Raw genomic sequence first — 27,835 nt, 5'->3', positions numbered from 1 at the left:
GAGAGACTGGCAGACGCACAGACACAAACACAGGGAGGCAGAGAGACTGGCAGACGCACAGACACAAACACAGGGAGGCAGAGAGACTGACAGACGCACAGACACAAACACAGGGAGGCAGAGAGACTGACAGACACAAAGACACAAACACAGGGAGGCAGAGAGACTGACAGACGCACAGACACAAACACAGGGAGGCAGAGAGACTGGCAGACGCACAGACACAAACACAGGGAGGCAGAGAGACTGACAGACGCACAGACACAAACACAGGGAGGCAGAGAGACTGACAGACGCACAGACACAAACACAGGGAGGCAGAGAGACTGACAGACGCACAGACACAAACACAGGGAGGCAGAGAGACTGGCAGACGCACAGACACAAACACAGGGAGGCAGAGAGACTGACAGACGCACAGACACAAACACAGGGAGGCAGAGAGACTGGCAGACGCACAGACACAAACACAGGGAGGCAGAGCGACTGGCAGACGCACAGACACAAACACAGGGAGGCAGAGAGACTGGCAGACGCACAGACACAAACACAGGGAGGCAGAGAGACTGGCAGACGCACAGACACAAACACAGGGAGGCAGAGAGACTGGCAGACGCACAGACACAAACACAGGGAGGCAGAGCGACTGGCAGACGCACAGACACAAACACAGGGAGGCAGAGAGACTGGCAGACGCACAGACACAAACACAGGGAGGCAGAGAGACTGGCAGACGCACAGACACAAACACAGGGAGGCAGAGAGACTGGCAGACGCACAGACACACACACAGGGAGGCAGAGAGACTGGCAGACGCACAGACACAAACACAGGGAGGCAGAGAGACTGGCAGACGCACAGACACAAACACAGGGAGGCAGAGAGACTGGCAGACGCACAGACACAAACACAGGGAGGCAGAGAGACTGACAGACGCACAGACACAAACACAGGGAGGCAGAGAGACTGGCAGACGCACAGACACAAACACAGGGAGGCAGAGAGACTGGCAGACGCACAGACACAAACACAGGGAGGCAGAGAGACTGACAGACGCACAGACACAAACACAGGGAGGCAGAGAGACTGGCAGACGCACAGACACAAACACAGGGAGGCAGAGAGACTGACAGACGCACAGACACAAACACAGGGAGGCAGAGAGACTGGCAGACGCACAGACACAAACACAGGGAGGCAGAGAGACTGGCAGACGCACAGACACAAACACAGGGAGGCAGAGAGACTGACAGACGCACAGACACAAACACAGGGAGGCAGAGCGACTGGCAGACGCACAGACACAAACACAGGGAGGCAGAGAGACTGACAGACGCACAGACACAAACACAGGGAGGCAGAGAGACTGACAGACGCACAGACACAAACACAGGGAGGCAGAGAGACTGGCAGACGCACAGACACAAACACAGGGAGGCAGAGAGACTGACAGACGCACAGACACAAACACAGGGAGGCAGAGCGACTGGCAGACGCACAGACACAAACACAGGGAGGCAGAGAGACTGGCAGACGCACAGACACAAACACAGGGAGGCAGAGAGACTGGCAGACGCACAGACACAAACACAGGGAGGCAGAGAGACTGGCAGACGCACAGACACAAACACAGGGAGGCAGAGAGACTGGCAGACGCACAGACACAAACACAGGGAGGCAGAGAGACTGGCAGACGCACAGACACAAACACAGGGAGGCAGAGAGACTGGCAGACGCACAGACACAAACACAGGGAGGCAGAGAGACTGGCAGACGCACAGACACAAACACAGGGAGGCAGAGAGACTGGCAGACGCACAGACACAAACACAGGGAGGCAGAGAGACTGGCAGACGCACAGACACAAACACAGGGAGGCAGAGAGACTGGCAGACGCACAGACACAAACACAGGGAGGCAGAGAGACTGGCAGACGCACAGACACAAACACAGGGAGGCAGAGAGACTGGCAGACGCACAGACACAAACACAGGGAGGCAGAGAGACTGGCAGACGCACAGACACAAACACAGGGAGGCAGAGAGACTGGCAGACGCACAGACACAAACACAGGGAGGCAGAGAGACTGGCAGACGCACAGACACAAACACAGGGAGGCAGAGAGACTGGCAGACGCACAGACACAAACACAGGGAGGCAGAGAGACTGGCAGACGCACAGACACAAACACAGGGAGGCAGAGAGACTGGCAGACGCACAGACACAAACACAGGGAGGCAGAGAGACTGGCAGACGCACAGACACAAACACAGGGAGGCAGAGAGACTGGCAGACGCACAGACACAAACACAGGGAGGCAGAGAGACTGGCAGACGCACAGACACAAACACAGGGAGGCAGAGAGACTGGCAGACGCACAGACACAAACACAGGGAGGCAGAGAGACTGGCAGACGCACAGACACAAACACAGGGAGGCAGAGAGACTGGCAGACGCACAGACACAAACACAGGGAGGCAGAGAGACTGGGGGGGAGGTTTGACTGCAGGCTCAGACGACAGACAGGGATGTCACATGACAAACACAAAGACACTGACCAAAGCTTGAGGATAGACAACATGAAGGAGACGGGGAGGGAGGGATGAATGAAGGAGGAGGGTCTGGGAGAGGGAGGTGTGGAGGGAGAAGGAGGGGGGTCTGGGAGAGGGAGGTGTGGAGGACGGGGGAGGGGCTGACCCAGGCTCTTGGGCAGCAGGTTCTTGATGAACTCGGCGTGGTCGCCCACGTGCAGCACGCTGTACACGCTGGTGTTCATCAGCTCCTCCTGGTGGTAGCGCAGGTACTGCGTCACGTTCTCCGACACAAACACGATGTTCCCCTCCATGTTCACCACAAACAGGAAGCCGTCCAGGGCCTGGGGAGGACCACACACACACACACACACACACAGGTTCATCCTCTGGTTCACATTCGAATGGATCTGCCTGGCATTGGTAACAGTTAACAGAGAAAGAAAGAAAAATAGAGAGGTAGAGAGGCCGAAAGGGAGAGACACAGGTGACAAGCCCTTTTTTCTTCAATGACAATATTCCTAACTTTCCGTAAAGGATACCGTGGCATAAGTGAAAGAAAATTATAAAAACAACCTGTTTTTTAAACACGGGCCAATTGATCATATTTAAGGCAACATTAGGAACGGTAAGGAAATACATACCGTTTAAAAAAGACAAGCCAGGCATGCGACTGCCTGGCAGATGCAGCGGTCCGGGAGCTAATTGAGTGAGTCCGTGTGACAATGGTGTGAAACTAACGATCAGCCGGCAGTATTTTAACACCCGATGCAGCTCATCCAGAGCTGTAATTACCAGTGAGAGGGGCTTCTGGACAGCCCACACACACACGCAGAACACTTTCCCCCCGAATTACTTCAGCAAAGAGAAGCCAAGGACTCCAAATGAGTTTAAATAGCTGAGAAAAACAACCATTTGCCTTTTGCGAACGATAGGGGCGGGGGGGGGGGGGGAATTAAGACCTTAATGGCGCAGGTGGGACGGACGCTTTGTGACACATTTGGAAAGTCATTATTTCCTCCCCTTGGCGACGAGAGCCATCATTGTCGTTGTGACTGACAGCGAATACCCATCTATCTGGACCTGCAGCTGGTGGTTCTACCCCGACAGAGCAGAGAAGTGGCCCAACCCCAGCCTAGAGAGAGCAGAGCTCGGGGCTGAAGCCAGGGGAACATCCCCAGGGGGGAGAGGGGAGGCGATGGAGAGACAGGAGAAGGAGAGGGGAGGCGATGGAGAGACAGGAGGAGGAGAGGGGAGGCGATGGAGAGACAGGAGGAGGAGAGGGGAGGCGATGGAGAGACAGGAGAAGGAGAGGGGAGGCGATGGAGAGACAGGAGGAGGAGAGGGGAGGCGATGGAGAGACAGGAGGAGGAGAGGGGAGGCGATGGAGAGACAGGAGGAGGAGAGGGGAGGCGATGGAGAGACAGGAGGAGGAGAGGGGAGGCGATGGAGAGACAGGAGAAGGAGAGGGGAGGCGATGGAGAGACAGGAGAAGGAGAGGGGAGGCGATGGAGAGACAGGAGAAGGAGAGGGGAGGCGATGGAGAGACAGGAGAAGGAGAGGGGAGGCGATGGAGAGACAGGAGAAGGAGAGGGGAGGCGATGGAGAGACAGGAGAAGGAGAGGGGAGGCGATGGAGAGACAGGAGGAGGAGAGGGGAGGCGATGGAGAGACAGGAGAAGGAGAGGGGAGGCGATGGAGAGACAGGAGAAGGAGAGGGGAGGCGATGGAGAGACAGGAGAAGGAGAGGGGAGGCGATGGAGAGACAGGAGGAGGAGAGGGGAGGCGATGGAGAGACAGGAGAAGGAGAGGGGAGGCGATGGAGAGACAGGAGAAGGGGCCATAAACAGGCAGGAGGAGGAGGAGGGCGGGGGGGGTTGTCGTGAGCGGTTGGCTTCATTGATAAAACACAGCCTCAGGTCAGTCATTACAAGACAAGACGGTGTGTCAATTAGACCATCAAACAACACTGGTCCCCTGGGGCGAGAGGCCGGGGTCACCACAGCAACGGTGCTCACTGGTGTCAAGAAGATATAGGGCCTGTGCCAAGCAGCTCTTCACTTGAGAGAGACAGAGAGAATGAGACGGAGACGGAGAGGGAGAGAGAAAGACAGAAAGAGAGAGACACAGAGCGACAGAGAGAAACAAAGAGACAGACACAGAGCGACAGAGAGAGAGAAACAAAGAGACAGACACAGAGACACAGAGCGACAGAGAGACAGAGAGAGAGACACAGAGAGACAGAGAGAGACACACAGAAAGACAGAGAGAGACACAGAGAGACAGAGAGAGACACAGAAAGACACAGAAAGACGGAGAGAGACACAGAGAGACAGAGAGAGACACAGAAAGAGAGAGAGACAGAGAGAGACACAGAAAGACAGAGAGAGACAGAGAGAGACACAGAAAGACAGAGAGACACAGAGAGACACACAGAGACACATAGAGACAGAGAGAGACAGAGAGAGATGCCAGATGAATGAACGCTCGTAGCTCAGGCTGAGGCCGTGGCAGGTCACAAGCACATTGGCACCGGCTGAGGGTGATAGCATCTCTCCGCCGAGAAGCACAGCTGTGCTAACTATGCTAACTAGTTTGGTTTTGGATGCTAATGCAGTTCCTGTTATAACTAGGGCTTTCCTGTGTACCCGCAGGCTGCTATACACCCACACTCAATGTCTCAGAGTACTGCTTCGCTTGCGTTTCCAATATCAGACGACTCCAGACACGAACCAATAGCAACATATGACAGTTTGTTCGGTGTCTTTTGAGCAGCATCAGATAAGCGTGGCGTTCTAAATGGATGCGGCGCCTCGCAGGGTCAAACCACCACCCCGGAGTGTTTCCACAACAGCCTTCCTGGAGGAGCGATGGCTGCTGCTGCTGCTGCTGGCCCAGACGGGGAGACGCACGTGGGCTTGGCTTCCCTCCGACGGCCACTGTCCGCAGAGCGTGGGGTAATGAGCGGAGGCCCAGGGCCGGGCCGGGCCGGGGGGTGGCTGCAGTTTCACAAGGGTACGACGCCCCGGCTCTGACGCTTGTGGGCTGGCTAGCAGCTGGGAAAGCAACGCAGGCAGCTCAGGTCTATATTTAGACAGTCCAGTTACATGTGGATTCAGTGACGCCAGACCTGAAGAGCTAGAAATATTCCATGACGGGACAGATCTTAGCGGTGAACAGAGAGAAGAAGGGAGCGATGGAGGGAGAGGGGATGGAGAGAGAGAGAGAGAGAGAGAGGGGGGGGGGGAGGCTGAATGGACTGATTCATCCGCGGGGGCTGTTGCTTGCTTGCCCATAAGACGTCAGCACTTCATTGGTCCTCTGTGGGACAACGGGGCCATTGCACAGCCTGGTGATTTACAACCAGGCTAGGACAGAAACCTCCCGCCCCCCAGCTGTAACACACACACAGGCACACACACACACAAACACACACTGCCCCACTTCTGTAGACGACGTGAAATATGGCGTCTGTGAATTTCAAGTTTTGAATGGGTAAAAATGTCTGTGTCTCAAGACAGGAATATTAATTTATAGGACAAACAGCATTATCTTGTTAAGATTCCCTACACCAAGGCTACTATGCAGACACATTTTAAATCAAATCAAATTTATTTGTATAGCCCTTTTTACACGCAAGCATGTCACAGAGGGCTTCACATATGCCCATAGAACTGCCCCTCAACCAACCTAAACCCTCAAGGAAGACAAGGAAAAACTCCCAAAAAACTCTCAACAGGAGAAAAAAAATGGAAGAAACCTTGGGAGGAGCAATTCAGAGAGGGATCCCCTCCTCCAGAGACGGTTGGTGAGAGAGAGGAGCAGAACACTGGCATTTTAAACAGCTTAGTTCACCATCCCCTCCAGCAACACCATCACCACCAGCAACACCATCACCACTAGCAACACCATCACCACTAGCAACACCCACCTCCAACATCATTGGTCCCAGGGCATCTTTGTCAATCACGCTCTGGCCTGTCGACGAGACGTCAGCCTTCTGTACCTCCTCCTCATTGGCTGCTGCTGCTTTCTCTGTGGGACAGAAAGACAATTAGAATCAGGGGGTGTATAACTCACTGTGTACAACTCTGATGTATAACTCATCCTGAAGTTAAACATTCCTGTGTGTCATTGTGGCTTCACTGTCTATAACCTTAATGGTTATACACCATTAAGGTTATAGACCACCTTAAATCCCCATTGCATCACACCATGTCCAAAAAACATGCCTTTTCAATAGGAGTCACATTACAACCCAGACCAACAGCCACTATGAGACCACAATACTATTCCCAAACTGACCTCAAATGGTTTATTTTTTCCTTTTAAATCGCTCCATATGTTTTAACCAGGTCACTTGTGAACCAGCCTCTTAACAAGGCCCTCTCCTCACTCATCTCAACAAAACATTCACGCATGGATCCATTGTCATGTCGCGTAGCCATAGCGCGAACCAAGGCACTTAGCAACCGGCAGGGTGAAAGGTCGTAGAAGTGTGTGTGTGTGTGCGCTAGTGCACGCAGCTGCCATGCCGGTGGCAAACACGAGATGGATGGCATTGTCAGCACACACACACACACACACACACACAAAAAGAGTCATTATGGAAAGACGGAGAACATCACAGTAAACAACCGCAGTCTGTGTGAGTGTGTGTGTACACGTGGGGTGCACAAACGGACGTTCAAAAGACATGAAGCACTACGATACATTCCCGCACAAAAAGCAAAACTGGAGCATGAATTCCAAAACGCCCGTGGATACACAGTACATCACCGCATATTTGGTCATTAACATTTGCTGGCCTACATCCCAAAGACCAGGAAACGTATAGGAGGCCAAAGATGTGCATGGGAGCGCCCTGGAAGCAACATATGGAGCGTCCTGGCCAGCCCAGGGTAGTGCACAGCCTACGCGCCCTCCTGATGTGAGTGATTGGGTTAATAGTCTTGCGGAGCAGCCTTCTGTTCAGTGCAAATTCTGCCCTACTTCCAGATGAGGAGGAGGAGCAGCGTGAGGGGCCCAGGGAGGAAGAGGAGGGGGGGGGAAGTCTTTGAGTGTCGCACCGCTCCGTGGAGACGCACGGCCATATGGTGGGGAGAGAGAGTCTCGTATCTGTAGGCATGGCTGAGAGGACCGCTCCCAGGGAGAAAGTTCTGGGCTTGGAATGCTGCATCATCTGCACAGAGGACACACACACACGTGCACGAGCACACACACGCTTTTCTCTATCAAAATCCGAGGTGTGTGTTTCCCGTGTGTCACATGTTTCTCTCCGTCAGCATTAACAGAGTGTGTATCACAGCAGGACCTCAGCAGGCCTCTAGAACCCTGCCCAGCTGCCTGGAGAGTACACACCCATCGCTCACTGTCCACACATACTAGGGCTGCACCATTATGGCCAAAATGATCATCACGATTATTTTGATCAATATTCAGATCACCATTATTTGTTGATATTAACCAAAACTATTTTTATTGTCACATAGGCTAATTATAACAGCTTTTACATCCATATTGTGCTACATTCCTGCTAATGTACAAATATGTGCATCAAAATAAAATAGGTCCTCTTATTCACCAACATTCAGTGCATCTCCTTAAAGAATAAATACAAATAAAAAAAACAATAAAGAAAATGGAGCAAAACTTTCAACAGGGCACTATTTTCCATTGTGTAAATATATTTTAGGAAGCAAAAAAAAAAAAAAAAAAACGTATACGGACTGAATGATGCATTTTAAATATTGCTTGATCACGCAAATTTGATCTTGGGAAGCCAAAATCGTGATTGTGATTAAAATGTGATTAATTGTACGGCCCTAACACACACACAGTCTCCTACCAGCCACATGTACTGCCTGCTAACCCACTCCTCTACCTCCATCATCTACTGAGGTGGACAGCTGCCCTGCTTCTCAGACAGACTGGGATTGTGGAGGAACTCAGCCTAGACCTGTGTCTTCCCATCAACCAATCACTGACCACTCCGACCAAGCTCAGGGCTTAGGAAGGGGGTGGGGCGCATTTGATGGTGCACTGTACCATTACATAATAAGACTCCATACAGAGAAATCAATTACCCTGAATACACACCCTATTAGGAAGAAACAAGCTTGAGCTGTACGTTTGTTAGCTCTGAGAGTTAAGTGGTCCACAAGCCCACCATGATATCAATTAGAGGAATATCTGATGACAGGATGGAAGAAAGTCCAGATCTAATAAGAGTCAGTTGGCTGAGCGGTGAGGGAGTCGGGCTAGTAATCCAAAGGTTGCCAGTTCGATTCCCGGTCATGCCAACTGACGTTGTGTCCTTGGGCAAGGCACTTCACCCTACATGCCTCGGGGGAATGTCCCTGTACTTACTGTAAGTCACTCTGGATAAGAGCGGCTGCTAAAATGACTAAATGTAAATGAAGTCCTGAGCCTGAGGAAGCCTCCCAGTGAGAGGCCATCATTAGAGCACGGCCCGTTCCGAGGGAGGGGCTTACATCATTATCCTTGCTTATTAACTTTGTGTGATTGAAGGGGCTGAAATTAAATGAGCCATTTACAGTGAACCGCACCACCATTTACAATCGCCATGTTGACAGTATTAAAAGCGACGATGGGATGTGTCATCTTGTCAAAGCGGGGGAGGGTGGGACAACGACACCAAGCAATATCAATACAGAGATTGGAATCGATAATACGAGCAGGAAAGGGTGTACAACATTAAGATCCTGTAAAAGAACAGGTTTCAATTTGAGCAGACAGACAAACCAATTCCCAGTCACACAGAAAAATAAATAAGATATAGCTAAACGGAGCAGATGACAAGCTGGCCTCTTCTTAACAGCGCAGGGCGCGTGGCAGCTGTCTTCCAGGGATACGGGTGTGAAGGTGTTTGTGGCTGGCAGCGCGGGGCTGGGGAGACACGGAGGAGAACAGCAGGCCTGGGCGAGGCCCGCTCCTCCTCACTCCTCCTCCTCGCTCCTCCTCCTCGCTCCACTAAGAAAGACAGTTCCTGACTGCAGAGAGAGGCCAGTGATGTGCATTCAATGTAGCGTGAAGAAGCGAGGGAGGGGAGGGAAGGGAGGGAGGGGATTGACAGACGGCAGCCAGTTTGCTGTGATTTTTTTTTTTCTTTCTCTTCTTTTTTGCATCACATTGCTCACCATTACATAACCGTGGGGCGGTGACTCACACGCTATCCACAGTGTCGTCAGTCGCTGTGACTCACAGGATACCTAGAGCTGCTGTACTTAGCCAGCTTCCAATCAAGCTCACACGCAGGCGCGCACACACACACACACACACCACGCACACACACACACGCAGCCTCACGGTGCTGTTGTAAACTGCGTTTCGATGGCCTCTGTAGGTTTAGTATGAATGGGTCCTTGCTATTGACTGGGCAGCCCTCGTACCTGGAGGACGGCAGGCGGGACAAAGCTACAAGCACCGGGGGGGGGGGGGGGATGCGTGTCGCAGCCACCGCCCCACTGATGAAGTACAGTCAGGACGGGACAGAGACACGAAACAAACGCACTGAAAGCGCTGCCTGTACCTTGCTCCTTGATCTGTCGGATCTGCTTCACGGTCTCCTTCAGGATGGCGCACTTGTCGGGCTTGACGTTGAAGTTGTCGATGTCGCTGAAGTTGGCGAAGATCAGCTCGGCCAGCTCCTCGATGTACTTATTCTCGTGCTCGCGGTTGCGCTTCTCGTTGCTCCGCTTGGGGCTGCACGGACACAGAAAACACAGAACACCCCCCCGAGGGCGAGGAGGAGAGGCAGTGCGGTGAGTCGACGAGAGGACAGAGAGATGAGACCAGAAGAGAGAGACGCAGACACAGAGGAAGATGGACAGAAAGCATCCCAGAAAGCATTCCTGATGCTGCTCACAGCAGGGGAACGAGCACAGCTGACAGGAGAACAAAGCAAAAACATCAAAAGGGGGTTTGGGAAGCTACCCAAACGCTCGCTGGCATCGCTCGTCCAGCCTGGTCGGAGCTAGAGACCGCTTCCACAGTCCACACACTGGGCGTGGGCCCACAGCTCCCTCAGCTGACCCTGACTGAGGTCAGGGACAGCAGGGTCAGGCCGTGTCCAGTACCCTAACGACTAGATTTACGTCGGGCCCGGTCAGCGCTTGCTCCCCGTGTCGTCTGCAGGCGTGAGGGGCTGCAGGGCTGCAGACCGAAGGGGGTTCTGGGCATCTTTTCTACAGCTGAATTATGCAGACAAACTAAGGAAGGGGTCAGAGGGTAAGGCAGACCCTGCTGCTATCTTCAGACTGAATTTAAGTAAACTGTGGGCTGTCTGAATGATATCGTCTGATCAATACTTAGGAGCTGGGGTGTGGCCCAGGCCCATTCTGTCAGTTCCTTTCCAAAAGATGCAGCCACAGAAAATGACACTGTGGAACAGTAGAGTACAGTATAGCAGAGTAGAGCGCAGTACGGTCATGGGAGCGTCACGTCAGCATGCAGCGGAAATGTGTTTGAACATGAAGCAGGTCATGAGTGACGCCGGGCGGTCGGGCTCACCTGGGTCCCAGGAGTTCTGAGGAACATTCTTTGCGTTTCCGAGACTCTGCCCTGCCAGGGTCAGAGTGGTTCTCACCAACTCCACTCATCCTCACTGCATATCAGCGACTGTGGAGAGAACACACACATACCCAGAGGTTAGGAGAACACACACACTCACATGGAACCACACACACTAAAGATGTGGAGCTGTGCTAGCGGGCTAGGATTCACCCTGTGTGCTAGGATTCACCCTGTGTGGTAGGATTCATCCTGTGTGCTAGGATTCATCCTGTGTGCTAGGATTCATCCTGTGTGCTAGGATTCATCCTGTGTGCTAGGATTCATCCTGTGTGCTAGGATTCATCCTGTGTGCTAGGATTCATCCTGTGTGCTAGGATTCATCCTGTGTGCTAGGATTCATCCTGTGTGCTAGGATTCATCCTGTGTGGTAGGATTCATCCTGTGTGCTAGGATTCATCCTGTGTGGTAGGATTCATCCTTTATGCTAGGGAGCTAGGCTTCATCCCTTGCCGGAGAAAACCCGAGCGAAAGTGGAGCGGAGAAACAAATTCAATTATTTCCCTCTGATGGCGCTGCTTTCCCCAGAGAGCCTGAAACGAGAGCACAGCAAGACAGAGCCAGCCAGCCAGCCAGCCCTCAAAACCACTCAACTACACAGCAGCAAGAACACCATATCTTATCAGGGAAAAATCTCATCAACTAATCAGCGGTGAGTCTGACTGCATGTACAGTGCACTGAGGCCAGGTGTAAAACAACCACTGCTTTTAGGTCATACGTTTCAATTAATGTCCACCTGTATGGACGTAATCTTTGTTTGAAAGTGCACTAATGGACACCTTAAGGACTTCCGTCCGCCACAGTGCAACATGGGCCAGTTTTGGACCCAAGACCTCCCGTCTCAAGAAATAACCCTTCCATCAGTCACTCTGTGTCAAACTGTCCCCTCAGCAGCACACATTGAGTGTCATTTCAATTCAAATATAATGTGGCACTCCCCAGACACGATGTACTTATCTACATTATCTATTATTTCAGGTTGGTATCCCTCTCCCTCCCTCCCTCCCTCTCGCGCTCCCTCTCGCACTCCCTACCTCCCTCTCGCTCCCTACCTACCTACCTCTCTCTCCCTCCCCCTCCCCCTCTCCCTCTCCCTCTCCCTCTCCCCCTCCCCCCCCTCCCTCCCTCCCTCCCTCCCTCTCCCTCCCTCTCTCTCAGCATATCAGCACTGCCGACCTCAATGGCACTAAATGGGGGAAAAAACATAAATAACTGAAGACTAATGTCTTTTTAATTAGCGCCACCAACATGTGATGTTTAATGGACTTGATGTAGGGAGGCTGGACATGGGAGGCTTCTTGCCCGGTGGGCGACGTGAGTTTGAGACAGTCTCTCATGGCTGAGTTTCCTCACTCTCTCTTCCTCACCTCCTTCTAGTGAAAACACCAGTCGAGTCGAGCCCGAGTCCTTTAGAAAGTGCCATTGACAAAAACAGGTTTTTTTTGGGGGTGTTGGTAATGGGAAAAGCTATGCCATTTCAAAACATCCTATAAAACTGCTCCTGTACAGAAATTTTTACTGACATAAAATCATAAGAGTCCCACCCAGCCAGGTTCACTGGTTGTCTCAGAGCCACCAAACAGGTATGATGACATAGTACAACGAGAGAAGATGGTGTGTGAAACCAGGCAGAGACAGGGAGGCTTGAGAGATGAGAGAGAAAGAGACCGATAGGCAGAGTTTACTTTGGATTCTTGGGAGGGAAACGTTTAAAAAGGGAATCCCAAAGTGCTTGAATGTACGAGGAAGATGGAGGGAACCTGGAGAGAGAGAGAGCCTTTTCCGAACAAACTAAGCCTGCTTGGAGCTGCCGTGTGTTGTGTTACACTCTGAGCCACTCCTAACCATGGAAACGGCCACGGCACACCGTGTTCAGAGCGCTCAGCTGTTACGTAAGACAGAGTACAGCCCAGCCCGGCACAGCATAGCCCAGCAAAGCACAACGGAAGGAGCGTTGCGACAGTCATCTACCTCTACTCTCAATGGAGGTAGCGAGCCGCCTCCAGCCCCCAGCCTCCATCCCCCAGCCCGGCTCCCTGCCTCCAGCCTCCAGCCCCCAGCCTCCATCCCCCAGCCCGGCTCCCTGCCTCCAGCCCCCATCCCCCAGCCAGGCTTCCTGCCTCCAGCCCCCAGCCCACAGCCCCCATCCCGGCTCCCTGCCTCCATCCCCCAGCCTCCATCCCCCAGCCTCCATCCCCCAGCCCGGCTCCCAGCCTCCATCCCCCAGCCTCCATCCCCCAGCCTCCATCCCCCAGCCTCCATCCCCCAGCCTCCATCCCCCAGCCTCCATGGCTCCCTGCTGGATTGCGGTGGCCTACTTAAAAGCTAATGGTGAAGGCTGTGCTCAAATGGCTGAAATGAAAGCAGTGGTGAGGCAGGCAGGGAGGGAGAGGGGATGGGAGTGAGAGAGGGGATGGGAGTGAGAGAGGGGGTGGGAGAGAGAGAGAGGGAGGGAGAGAGGGGGAGGGAGAGGGGGTGGGAGAGAGAGAGGGAGGGAGAGAGAGAGAGGGAGGGAGAGAGAGAGAGGGAGGGAGAGAGAGAGGGAGGGAGAGGGGGTGGGAGAGAGAGAGGGAGGGAGAGGGGGTGGGAGAGAGAGAGAGGGAGGGAGAGGGGGTGGGAGAGAGGGAGGGAGAGAGAGAGAGGGAGGGAGAGAGGGAGGGAGAGGGGGTGGGAGAGGGGGAGGGAGAGAGAGAGAGAGAGGGAGGGAGAGGGGGTGGGAGAGGGGGAGGGAGAGAGAGGGAGGGAGAGAGAGAGAGGGAGACAGAGAGAGAGAGGGAGGGAGAGGGGGTGGGGTGGACTGGCTGACTGTGTGAAGGGGAAACACGCATGAAACTGAGGGTGCCGACGGCTTGGCTTGGGCGAGCGAGCAGACGCCATCACAGGGTCCGGACCCTCTCTTGCTGTATGCAGCCCGTGGACTCGCAGGGTGAAGGGCGAGGCGACCAGCCACGTTTCCATCACGTTCTCTGAATGACAGGGGGGGGTGAACGCCTTTATGGTCTCTCGCTGTGCTGTCTGGCTGAAGCTTTTAAACGGAGGGCAGGTCCGTGCGCCCCGAGTCTTAATGACGCTGCAGGACAACACCACCAACATCACTACGCAGCGCTCCTGACCCCCCATTGGTTGTCTCCAAGTCTTCCCAGAGCAAGTTACCATGGGATTCCGGAATCTGATTGGTCGTGCATTTATCCCCCTTCATTTCACAGTGTAGAAGATGATTGGTTGCTTAGTTCTCCTTGACTTGGCGGCAGTGGCATTAGCATCCATTGAGAGAAAAAGAAAGAGAGAGAGACAGAGAGAGACAGAGAGACAAAGAAAGAGAGAGCGAGAGACAGACTCTGACCGTGAAGACTAGACACGTCTCAATGACAGTCCCAGAGACCGGCAGGGAAGGGAGACCGGCAGGCAGGAATGTTTAGGACCCCCAGTGTTGCTAGGGAGAGATGGGGGTTGCTCTAATGCCCTCAATCCCAGGGTAGCTATAAACAGCTGGGGGGTTACTGTACAGAACGTGTCATTGAGTTAATTATCAACAGCAGACAGTAGAGGAGAGCTTCAGCACTCATGGCCATGCCTCGCACACCAGCCATGGACACACACTAGGCTGGACTACATTAGGATGGGCCAGGCTGAGCCAGGCCAGGCCAGACCGAGCCAGGCCAGGCCAGACCGAGCCAGGCCAGGCCGAGCCAGGCCAGGCCAGACCGAGCCAGGCCAGACCGAGCCAGGCCAGGCCAGACCGAGCCAGGCCGAGCCAAGCCAGGCATTGAGCTGAAGTAATCCTGACTACAAACCAGGGACAGCCCTCAATCTGCCTGGCGGGCCCCAGCAGATGACAAACGGTATGTTACCTTGCCACTGGGAAAGAAGAATCAAGTGAATAGCCTCCACTGCTGAGAGTGGTCCCTTTTCCCAGGAGAGCTGGTGGTGGAGCTGCATACGCAGACATGCTGCTGGACAGGATGCTCAACCCTGGACCGGCAGGGAAAGTGTCAGGTGTTTTTATTCCCCCGGAGGGTTACTTTAGGGCTCCGACTACGACGCAGCGCTACGCAGGCACTTCCAGACGGTTACTATGCCCTACTTTGTGTTACGCTAACCACCGTAGCGCTACAACCACACGAAGCCGACAACCCAGTAGGCTGTGTAAGTTGCCCCTGACACAGCTCTGACATCAGGACTATAACGCACGCAAGAGATGTTCAATGGATGAAGGAGGACTGATATGGTCTCTGCAGGCCTTTGCGCTTCAGTCTTTGCTCTCGAACGAGAACCAGCAAGATGCTGCAAAACCCTCATTTATTATTCGCTGGCTTCTCCATGATCAAATTCACAGAAAAAAAATGCAAACATCAACTACTTTCACCTTGTCCAGTCCCCTCTAATTAACAGAGCCCAGCTGGAGGGCCTGAGTGCAGGCTGATGTTAGCATAATGGAGTTCCTGTAGATAGACCATGAGGGGAAAGCTGGGTCTCTCATGTCTTACTTTGAGATACAGCCAAGAGTGATATTAGGCCGCAAAGCAACCCATAACATAACATGGCCTGAATCGTAAACATACTCAGAGGAGAAGGGAGGAGGAGAGGACAGGGGGGTAAAACAGATGGAACAGTCCAGCTGTGAATAGCCAGGAAGCTCTTTCCAGACAGTCAGACACAGAGACAAAACACAGCCCCATTGGCTCATCCTGCAGGCACAGCGTCCAATGGCGAGACAGACCACCCCTGCCTCACCAGCCTCTAGCCACCCAGGGGAGGGGGAGATGTACCGAAAGGCAACAGTCTACTGTAATGCCTGTTCACTCTCTCAGCACTGAGCTTCAGTGAGGTAATAGATCGCCCCTGGAACAGTTAAGGGAAACCCCGCTTCTTACCCTTTGACCTGCGGGATGATGGTAACTGGTAACAACACTCTGCTGGTTTACTGTTCTGGTTGGCTCTGAAACCAGGGTCAGGCTGGGGTCAAGACCTACAGTACACCCAACCCTCCACTAATAAAATTACACCTGTGCAGCGAGGACCCATTTGACCTAACAGGGTCAGTGTGTGTGTGTGTGTGTGTGTGTGGAGGCAGGGGCGGGCGGAGGAGAGAAAGAGAGAAGGAGAGGTGGGCAGGTCAATGGAGCCATAACTTCATTATCCGTGTGATTGATTGGCACTTCTAAAACAGGCCAGCCATCATTTAAAGTTCATTAGGCCGCCGGATCAGCGTTCTCTGCTGTCAAGACCCGTCCTGCCCAGACGCTGGGGGGGAGGACACATTCACACAACCAGAGAAGGGCCAGAACATCACTCTGATGGCTTTCAAATACCCGCTGTTCAGAACTGAATCACCTCTTGAGGATTGGAACTGGATAAATCTTTTAAGTGACCCCCCCCCCCCCCCTCTTTCTCTTACAGGACAAGAATGAAAATGGGTGTCGTGTTTCTGACGTGGAGTATTTTTTCTCCAAAACATCCTCTTTTGTGAGCCCTTGAACTTGCTTCACACGTGATCCTTCCAGGAAGGGAGTTGTCAAGAATTTTCAAGAAAATACTGGTTACCTTCTGGGACAGCAAATCAAGTCAAAGGCTTAAGGCCACTCCGAACACAAATATGCCAAGTTTTGTATACAGTTGCCTAATGCAAAACAACCTAGTAGCCTGTAGAAAGATTTCACAACAGCAGCACAGCCAACCGCTTCACAAGCAGCCAACTTCTCCTTGTGATTTGGCAGCAGTCTGAGTAAGGCAAGGTTTTTGGTCAAATAACAGCAGTTTACACTTGTGTTACAACACATGCGCGCGCACGTGCACGCTCACACACACGGCTGCAAATCCTGCCTGTGCGAATCTGGCACTTAACTAGAGGTTTTTTCCATCACAGAGTGCTCGTCTATCCATCTGTTTCACTGACCGACTTACAGCCCTGGATGTAGGGTTCAGGTCTATGCGCACGCACGAGGGGAAAAAAGTTACAGAAATCAATTGACTTTGAGAGCCCTGACTGCTGTTGAGTGAAGCAGTTAAACGGTGTGTGTGTCCATGGTGTGTGTGTCCATATCTTAGGTGACACAGGACCAGACCCCAGCCAGCCAGGAGCCACTCAGTCTGGCTTAGAATGTGGAGTAGACCAGTAGAAGCAGAGGGAAGACTCCAACCTTGCTCAGAATGTCGGAGGAAAAACACCACACACACACACACACACACACACGCAAACACACACACACACGCAAACACACACACACACGCAAACACACACACACAAACACACCACACACGCAAACACACCACACACCACACACACACTTGAAAGGCTATAGTGGTTGAGCATTTTGTCACATCTAAGCTAGGCATCATATACTAAAGCAATCTATCTACAGCACGTTGCTTTGGGTATGTAAACTAGTCCAAGCCTGCATAGTTGTACATTGTAGCTGAACGCAGACAGTATGTGAACAGTATCAGTCACGGTCACATAGCTCCTAGGTAGAGAAAGAGTTTTACATGTTGTGTTTGGAGTCTTGTCCGAAGCGTCGAGCCAGAACACCCATCTGCTTCTGGGGTTGACCGGGGTCACAAATGCTTTTTCACTGCTTTTAATAATAATGTGTTTGATTACTTCCTGGGAGGTTTTGCAAAGGAAGCTCAGATGCTGGGGGGGGGGGGGCAGGGTCTTCAAAATAAAATCCCTGAACCACCGATTCCAGTCATACTAAGAGATGCTCAACCGAAGCCTTTGCCAGTTTCTGCCAGGTGGGGGGTGGGGGGGCAATGTGCCATCGATGCCCAGTCATCACGTGGGCTAGCATTTAGTCTATTTTTTTTTTTGCAGACGCTCTTATCCAGAGCGGCTTGGAGGTGGAAACACACCCGGCACCTCCGGAGGCTCGGCCTGCATCGACAGGCATGACTCTGCATTCAACTGCAAGTCACATCAAAAGGCGAGCGCATGAGCGTAGCCCCTGTTTGAAGTCCACCGCTCGCTGTAACAAGAACCTTCTAGAGAGCGGGGGGGGGGGGGGGGGCGGGGGACTGAACGGACAAATGAAGCGCCTCGTGGCCTGCGCAGAGAGGATGCTTCCAGAGCACTGTCTGTTGCATCATGGACCATCCATCTCCCTCACTGGTGCGGGTGGGGGCGTGGGAGGAGAGGGGGGGGGGGCAGAGGACCTCGGCGACCCCCCCCCCCCCGCTCCTCCTGTTCTCAGTGGGAGAAACTGAGCAGAGGGAGCCAAGACACACAGAGTAGTGTGGGGCCCACGGGGTCACATGGTGTCAAAGACAAACACGCGTCATTAAAAACATTATCGATTTCGACAAGAAGAAGAAGATGATGAGGGGAGAGTGTAGTCCTTCCCCCCCCCCCCCCTCACCCCCTCCCTCCCTGGTTACCACAAACCAGATGTGCTGATATTAAGTCTGCGTAGGGAGGAACAGACAGGGAAAGAGAGAAACAGAGAGCTAGGTATAGGGAGGGAGGGAGAGAGGGAAGGGGCAGAGGAGAGTGTGGACCATTCATCTGATGTCCAGAGGCCTCCACTCTGACTGACACTTACTCAGGGAACACACTGCAGGGATCAATGAGAGAAAGAGAGAGAAAAGTGGTAGGAGAGAAAGATGCACACGAAGAGAGGAAGCCACTTCACACTATTGACATGGCTTCTGAACCCCCACACACACACACACACACACACACACACACATGCAGTACTCCCTGCTTCCCAAATCCACTCAAGAGCTCTCTACTCCAGAATCACTGTGAGGTAATGGCCTTAAAGTGCCAGATTGCAACCCAGAGCCAGGGCCACATTTACGGAAAGCTGATCACACTCATGAATCTTTAACACCGACAGTCACTTCAGGATGTCACGGCGAGCAGAAGGCAGAGAGGAGAGGTGGGCAGAGGGCCTGGCTGTATCAACACACACAAACGAAAAGGGCAGGATGAGAAGGGGAGGGGGAAGAGCAATAAAGAACGTGAGTAGACTTTTTTTTTTTTTTTTTACTCTCATAACTCAAGAGCCTCTCCACAACAATATTGTCACCAATTTATCTGAGTCTGGTCGTGAGTACTGGGTGAAATACGGCCGTCTCCACAACAATCAGATTAGAGGAGAAGGTTAAATATTTGGTGCGTGATCATAAATTGCTTACTTTGTCTCACTGTCAGGTATCATTGCATGGCTCATCTGCAGCTCAAGTGGGAGAGGCCCCACTTGCTACTGTGCAACAGGATAGCAGCGGCTACAGGCAGGACACTGCCCAACACACACACACACACACACACAGGCCAGACATTTTTTTGTAAGCGGTCGAAGACCCTTGGGCGGCATAGCTGTGCTCTGGGATGGCATCGCAGCAACTTAAATCCTTAAGAACCTTCCGAAATCCCAGAGGTTGGACGGGGCCCTCCTGGTGAAGAGACTTCCCCCTTCGGCACATTCCAGGCGTGATGGCAGAGTCCTGGAGAGCTGTGGGACCTCTACTCCACACTCTGCCTGACCTCTGCAGGCTGGCCCTGGAGTCCTCTCCCCCTGCGCTCATGAACAAGCTGGAGGTGGGAGACCCTGGGGGGGGGTCTGTGGCTGCAGGGGCTGTGCGTGTGGCTGCTGGGCCTGTGCGTGTGGCTGCTGGGTCTGTGCGTGTGGCTGCTGGGTCTGTGCGTGTGGCTGCTGGGTCTGTGCGTGTGGCTGCGGGGTCTGTGCGTGTGGCTGCGGGGGCTGTGCGTGTGGCTGCGGGGGCTGTGCGTGTGGCTGCTGGGGCTGTGCGTGTGGCTGCGGGGGCTCTGCGTGTGGCTGCGGGGGCTGTGCGTGTGGCTGCGGGGGCTGTGCGTGTGGCTGCTGGGGCTGTGCGTGTGGCTGCGGGGGCTCTGCGTGTGGCTGCGGGGGCTGTGCGTGTGGCTGCGGGGGCTGTGCGTGTGGCTGCGGGGTCTGTGCGTGTGGCTGCGGGGGCTCTGCGTGTGGCTGCGGGGGCTGTGCGTGTGGCTGCGGGGGCTGTGCGTGTGGCTGCTGGGGCTGTGCGTGTGGCTGCGGGGGCTGTGCGTGTGGCTGCGGGGGCTGTGCGTGTGGCTGGCGCCAGCGGAAACGTGCGCACAACGCCGTTGTCTTAGAGACCGATCTGTCTTATGGGAGCTGCAGCTGAAGAGTGCGCTGCCGTGTAAATGAAGACACAGTCACCAGGACACAGTCCCCAGGACACAGTCCCCAGGACACAGTCACCAGGACACAGTCCCCAGGACACAGTCACCAGGACACAGTCACCAGGACACAGTCACCAGGACACAGTCACCAGGTGGTAAGGCCAGCCTCACTGTGCTGTGCGAGCGCTCTAGCCATTCGACGGTGGAGGTTACACAGGGTAGGGTGGCTCAATACTTGGCTGGCCAGGCTTCTTCAGATAGAGGAAGGTGGGAGGGTGGGAGGGAGGGAGGGTGGCTTGCGTAACAGGGACTGGCTCACTTTGGCTTGGGTCCAGAGAGTGCCTCAGGCCATCTTTGCAGGAGGGCAGCGTGGGGAACTCTCCCAGCAGCGCCCGCTCCCCTCTGCTGGGGAGAGGCTGGACAGCTCGGCTGCATGGTGGGAGGTAGACATGCTAGGGTCCCCCGTCGCTGGGTGGTGGGAACACAGGGCCTAGCTCGATGCGTGTCCCCCGAGACAATACACACACTTCAGCCTGAGTGTGTCTGAGATGAGTCATGAGATGAAGGCAGAAAATAATAATGTAATTTTGTTTTGTTTTTTTATAAAAAAAAGTGAAAATTGTTTATTCAAACTTCACCTCTCTGCTGTTCAGGAGAGTGTGTCAGGGAGGAGGCCTAGATGACTTGTAAAAACATTTGCGGTTGGTTATTTGGCTCAGCTGCAAAAAGCTTCCAGTGGCCTCACTGCCGTTCACTACTAAGTACCCTGCAGAGGAGCACCAGCCAAGGCTGTGACTGAGACACGTCTCATGAGCACCTGCCAACAGGGCACCTGCCAACAGGGCACCTGCCAACAGGGCACCTGCCAACAGGGCACCTGCCAACAGGGCACCTGCCAACAAGGCACCTGGAGGAATGCGCTCATGCCATGTAGCAGCCTGACGTCTTAGGGAAGAACACCTAAACAACCCCCCCCCATATCTGATGTCTCCCCTGGTGTGGGGACCACCCTCTGATCTGTCAGTTAACTCCCAGGGTGGAATTGAACCCACAGACCCAGGGTCAGCCTGGCCTCTCCCAGTCCTGACCTCAACCATTCAGGGGGGAAACGACCCGGTGACCTCAGATCTGCCCCGGTATTGGGGAGCTACCCTTTAACGGGTCCAGTTAAATCGCAAGGAAGGGACGAGGAGAGAGAGGGGGCGAGAGAGAAGACGAGAGACGACTCCCGTGTATGGCCTCTCTCTTTTCAAGCAGCTCTTTATCCTTCGGAGGCCGGCAGTCTTGGCGAGAACGCAGTTGTGTGTTTAACAACACAGAGCATAATCTCAACAACCACAAGCAGCCATGCCAAATGTGACACTGAGAACACTCACAAAACCAGCCTCGTAGCAATTTTTATTGTTCCTCCTCCCTTTTCTGGTGTCAAATTATTTCCTGTCGCTTCCTGTTCACATTGGTATGAGTTGTGGCAGTGACTACTTTAACGGGCTCAATCTGTTCAAATCACAAAGACCCTCGGTGCCAGTAACATGTGTGACATGAGCTACTGCAAAATAGCTGTAACACAACCCGGCCACTTCAACACACACACACACACACACACACACACACACACACACACACACACACACACACACACACACACACACACACACACACACACACACACACACACACACACACACACACACACACACACACACACACACACACACACACACACACACACACACACACACACACACACACACACACACACACACACACACACGTCTTGCAAGTGTAAAGCCTTCTGCCTGAAACAGGATCATTGGTTTAGCTCTCTGGCCAATGCGCTCCCAGTCCTTCCATCTGCGGGTCTTTAACTAGAGGTTAGAGTGCTCTGGGTTAAAAGTTCAAATCCCTACTACCATGCAAACCACACAGCTCTGAATGAGGGGCACTCCATTATCATTACTGTTGGTGGGGGCTCGTGTAAGCAAGGTGTGCTTTTTAGTACACGTATAAAAATGTAACTTATAGACTTATAAAGATGATAAACTGTGAATTCCGAACCACCTCAGCAATATACAATTTCAACCAGGCTACACCTGAAATTGAATTCCTTACGCGAGCATTCACTTTGTCTCAATACAAAAGTTGAGGTTCCATCATGATGTTAGCCCGGTGCTACCAGGAGACGACAGCTCAAAAGACACACAAGCTGAAAGCACACAAGTGAAACTCTTCTGTTTTGGAGGAAGTGAAACTACAACATCTGGGCTTGCCACATCATAAGGGCCCAGCGTAGCCAACGGTCTCCAGCAGAGTTCGACGCCACACTGCTGTTCAGCCACTGAGTTACCATACTGATCTGACACTGGAACTGCAGCTGTGAAAATCCAGCAATCAGCATCTCACGACCACGCTGGTACCTGCGGTTAAGGCTGACGAATAGAAAGTTGTTTATGTGATTTTTGACACGCCGAAAATCTTAAGCGTCTGCGCAGCGTTTGTGCATGCGTCACTCTTCAGCATTCCGCACCCCCCACCTCCCCCACACCTCCCCTCCCCTAGACAGTGACACGATGCATGCTGTCACATTCAGCTGCCACCTGATTGGAGGTGAGCTGGATGGCCCAGAGCCAGACCATGGAGTGGCTGTAATCCCTTATTTCCCCTGGAGATTCAGACAGCAGGTGTCCAGCTGGGCTCCTGACGAGCTTCGACACGGAGGCTGGTCTAACGAGCCAGGGAGGCTAATCGCCCTCTCAGGAGGCCGGGGATTAGACGGGACCTGAGGCAGATATTTCACACTGCAGAAATTGACCATTATGGCCAGTTCACAGGGGGCTAAACACCAATGGAGGCCCCCACAGCAGCCTTTACAATGGTGCACTAATGGCCCTCAGATTCAATAAGACGTCTCAGCCACCATGTTTGTCACAGAGACTGCAGTGCCTATACTGCTCCCATTAGGCCGAGGCCTTGCTTCCTGTCTCGGATCAATAACCAATACACTCTACCGATACACACTGGCAGGAAGTCATTGGAAGCTGTTGACACACACAGGCACAGACACACGCTTATGTTATACAATCAGAAATAGAATATCTGTATTGTCAAATAAGACATAGTGCATGCTTCTAGCACATCTCTGGTCTTGAGGCCACGGTCTGTTGGATTTCTCTGCAGCTAATGAAATTGCCTCATTGTTTTGGCCAATCTCAAGCCAAGCGACTTCACATCTGTTGCTCTAATAGGAACCAAGCCAACTCCTTATGCTGTGAACACAGAGTAAACATGCTTGTGTTAACATTAACAGTTACAATTAGAGTAAGACTACTTATTATAAACGACAGCACTGATGAGACGCGTCATAAAAAAGGCTAATCACACCTTAACACAGGACGTGTGGGTCTTACTGAAACCAAATCGGCATGACTGAAACTCACTGATGACTGAGCAACTTGTCAATTAGCTATCGGGCCTGAAGGCCTAGCAGCTACAGGTGTACACCTTTCCGAGAAGTTACACAATCCGTTGTGACCACACCTACATGGCTGCATGTATGAGCCGTACAGTTGGACCGGATTGCGCTGATGAAGATGTAGAATTCCAGTGGGGTCAAAAGGCTGCGACGCAGTCATAACCTCCGCCACCCCCCTGCCGCCCCCCGCCCCATCAGAGATGGGGGTATCAGCTGACAAACAACGTCACTTATCAGTTACAGTCTGGCTGCGGGACGGCGTCTTCCTCCTCAGCTGTAGAGAACGCAGACATGGAGAACAGGCTTTCCAAACATGCAGTCGATACACACACACACACACACACACACACACACACACACACACACACACACACACACACACACACACACACACACACACACACACACACACACACACACACACACACACACACACACACACACACACACACACACACACACACACACACACACACACACACACACACACACACACACACACACACACACACACACACACACACACACACACACACACACACACACACACACACACACACACACACACACAGGTTAACATTAAACTACCCACACAACAACAAGATGTTTGGCAAAAGTGATCGTTGATTATTCCTGTGTGTTCTACTGAGGGCTGAGCAACAGCCTCAGGCTGTGGATAAGAGGAACAACCAATATAGCCACAGGCTTTCAGACAGGAACGGTTCTGTCTTTAAGCGGATTCAAAACGCAGGATGGTCCTTACTGGCCACTGTTCAAGGTAAACAATTAGAGCAAACACCTTGGCAACGCATGAAGATGTTTTTAGTAACCATCAATGTTAGTATACACTAAGCAGGTTGGGGGGTACGTAAAAGGATAGTTGAATGAAAGAAGTGTCCTACTTAGTCATTCTTCTCCCACATTGAGTAAAAAACACAACATCTGACCCAGTTTTCATCCGTCCATTGTTCTTCGCCGCCTTTGCTTCGTCTTTGAAAGTTCTGATAACTTGGCTCAGAGTCTGACTGACATACATTGTCTCGTCGCTCTCTCCACAGTTGGCTAACATGTCATGTTAAACTCCACACCACTGATGTGGCACAGGCCCTGAACGCGTTCAGGTGGAGGAAGTGACATAGGAGGCAGGGAGTGCTCGACTGGTTCCACAGGCTGCGTTCTGGCACATTAGTAGAAGGAGCATTGACACACATTGAAAAGACACAAGCTGTCTGTCTGCACAGTGCCGCACCAGCCACGCAAGGCAGCTTGACGTATGACTACATTCACTCAGGGCACAACAGTGCAACCATTAAGTTAAAACATTCATCCTTTCTTGAAAACAGACCTTTGGTGTGGTTTAGAGATCATCCATTCAATAAAATAGTTGCTCTTTGATAAAGTATGCCTACAGTAGTCCTGAAACTGGATCCAGAACACAGGCTGTCATACTGCACAGTGACGTTCATGGGGCTCAAATTCATGGTACAGTTATACACTAACAACAGAGACCATTCAACTGTTTCTCATGTTGTTCTCAAGTGTAAGGAACGTGAACGATTAAGCCAACCAACAACTGTGAATAAATCTATATTTGTACAACTTTAACACACATAATAGCAAAAGGATTGGGAGAAAGTTAAATTTAACGTGGAATACGACACCACCGGAAAACTCCGTTTTCAAAATTCCCAGGGAGTTCAAAAGGTTCCAGAAGTACATGGCTTTTCACACGGCGTGGAGCGCTAGTGTAACAACTTGGCCACCGGGCTACATTGTGGCAACCGTGGTGAACTGAACGGACTCGCAAACCTCTAAAAAATAAGCATTACGTGGAATTTGTCCATCTTACAGAAAAATGTATAAACATTTGAAACACGTACAATTGTATCAGCCCTAAGTTTAAATGCCCGCGGAAAGACATTCTGAGTTCAAGGGGTCTGACAAAACATTTCCCCCCTCCCCGTGAACTGGCTAGCTAGCATTGGTAGCTGGTAAAGCTCTACCGAATGGATTCGTGAACTTCATGCACTCAACAACAAAAGTGTAAGAGGTGCATGGAATTCTTTATTTGTGCATTATGTCGTGCAAATGCAGTGCATATGTTGACACCAGCAGTTGCAATAAGTCGCGAGCGTAAATAGGGCACGAGCAGCTGAAAGTGGAACATTGCTGGCTAGCCAGCGTACATACTAGTAATACATTTGTTTAGGATTCCCGGGCTGCCGCGCGGTGTTCTAACTCGCTTAGCGATCACGTCGTTTATTTGTTTTGCTTTCCCGGTTTGGTTAATATCCCTTCACATCCAGAGGATCATTTATAACGAGAACATGGTGATGACTCAGACAGACATCTAAATGTCAAATGTATTCATCCTAACTACATTAATTATCGGGACAGATCATGATTGTTCACAATCGTAATCAAAATATTTTACGTGACTAGAACGCACGTAGGCCTATTGCATTTTCCGGCATGTCAATATCTCAATTTCTCTTTTTGCACTTCAAGTGCCAGGTGGCCCAAAGTGACAGAAGTATCAAAACAAAGTGACGTAGCTACGTCAGGCACGTGGAATTCCACCATTATGCCTTTTTAACCCGATACTGGTTTATGGCTGGACTCAAAGAAAATAGCAACGTAGCAAGCCACTGTTCATAAATGGCAAATGTAATTGTTCCTTAGTACTAAACTAATAGATTAGAGCAATAAACTCCGCCCATAACGATTTGGCCCGGCCACATGCCACGGTTGCATCCCAATTGAAGGAAAACAAACAGACCTACTGATAGCTCGAGCTAGCCAGCTAGGCAAAATGTCTATAGGTTGCCCCAGTATGACAGTCAGCAAGCTTTGCCTAGCAAGCTAGCGCAGCGACAGCATTGCCACACAACTGTGATTGAACGCATGACATTAGGACAAGAATGTAACACCAAACCACTCCGAACCACCCAAACAAGATAAACCCACGTGTGTACTTACGATTTAAAACTTCCTGTGGCGTACGGTTAGTTAAATCCCGTTTAATAAAACCAGCTCTGACCTTCGGATTGGTGAAACTGCATTACTGCTTGCTAACTGTGCCGCCGCCATGTTCCTCCTGCTCCCTGAAAACCCAACACTGACTGGCTGCTTGTTTATCTCGCTCGCAATCCTCCCCCACACATCACAGACACCAGTGAACTCAGTATAGGGTCTCCGGCAGCCTTGCGGCGAGTAGCTAATCTGTCAGATGACATAGCATTTGTTATCAATAGGAAATGTGATTTAGTTGAGTATGATATCAACTTATTAAACATGGCATCCCAATTTACCGCGAAGAGGCGAAATAATGTTAACATCTTTTTACCAACCACAGGCAACAATAAAGTCTGTTTTCTTACTTTGTTGGCAATATGCAGGGTAAGGCTTTATTTCACATGCAAGAAAGCAATTCAACTCAGTGAAATTAGAATAGTCATATTAATAGAAATAACATTATGCCTACATTAATGCATTTAAATGTGAATAATCGAAACAAAGCAACACATAGCCCATGGAATGGAATGTTTGCTTACAGCTTAAACTCACCAATCAATAATAACATATGATTGTAGTCCATACAGACCATATATGGAACCAAAATAGCAGGAATAAATCGTCCTCAAAGAAACGTGCACAACACTACCAAACATCCATCTTCTTTTAGAAAGCAACAATTAACAGCATAGAAGACTGATGTCTCTATCGGTATATGGGCAATGCATGAGCTACACTTGGGCTACAGTGAAAGGAAATGCACGTAGTCCGTCACATTATTTCTTTCAGATTGTCCTGCAGTGCAACACGATATGCTGAATATCTAAATAGCACAAGTACTATGACACACTGGTCACTACATTCTCACACTTCTAACAGCTCCAGGCACTGTGATATTTGTGCCCAATGCATGTGGGATGATTACCTTGCAAACTGTCATCATACAGAAACATTTGACAAATTGTGCCCAAAACAAGTTGGACGAAATAGACCAATACACTAACCAGTTCTGTCATGATACACTGTAGACTACCTACCTTTTTATCGTTGCAACTGCGTGGCCTGTTGGACTTGGCACCTTGATTAGCCATTTTAGAATTTCCT

At 51.7% G+C, this 27,835-nt stretch overlaps 1 protein-coding gene across 2 annotated transcripts in view; it reads right to left on the bottom strand.

Moving 5' to 3' along the window:
* ncoa2 (nuclear receptor coactivator 2) overlaps positions 1–26,830 on the bottom strand; it is a 52,615-nt gene extending 25,785 nt beyond the window's left edge. For both annotated transcript variants that reach the window (XM_067251433.1, XM_067251434.1), the window contains exons 1-5: positions 26,696–26,830; positions 11,063–11,170; positions 10,083–10,255; positions 6,462–6,565; positions 2,698–2,875 (exon numbers count right to left, since the gene is read on the bottom strand). In XM_067251433.1, the coding sequence (XP_067107534.1) occupies positions 2,698–2,875; positions 6,462–6,565; positions 10,083–10,255; positions 11,063–11,151 (544 nt within the window). In that variant the 5' untranslated portion in view covers positions 11,152–11,170; positions 26,696–26,830. The remainder of the gene's footprint in view (positions 1–2,697; positions 2,876–6,461; positions 6,566–10,082; positions 10,256–11,062; positions 11,171–26,695) is intronic.
* Positions 26,831–27,835: the final 1,005 nt, after the last annotated feature.

Source organism: Osmerus mordax, chromosome 15, assembly GCF_038355195.1.
Source record: "Osmerus mordax isolate fOsmMor3 chromosome 15, fOsmMor3.pri, whole genome shotgun sequence".
In the NCBI taxonomy this organism is placed as follows: Eukaryota; Metazoa; Chordata; class Actinopteri; order Osmeriformes; family Osmeridae; genus Osmerus; species Osmerus mordax.
The sequence above is the reverse complement of the archived record's forward strand: the minus strand, read 5'-3'. Positions and strand labels throughout refer to the sequence as shown.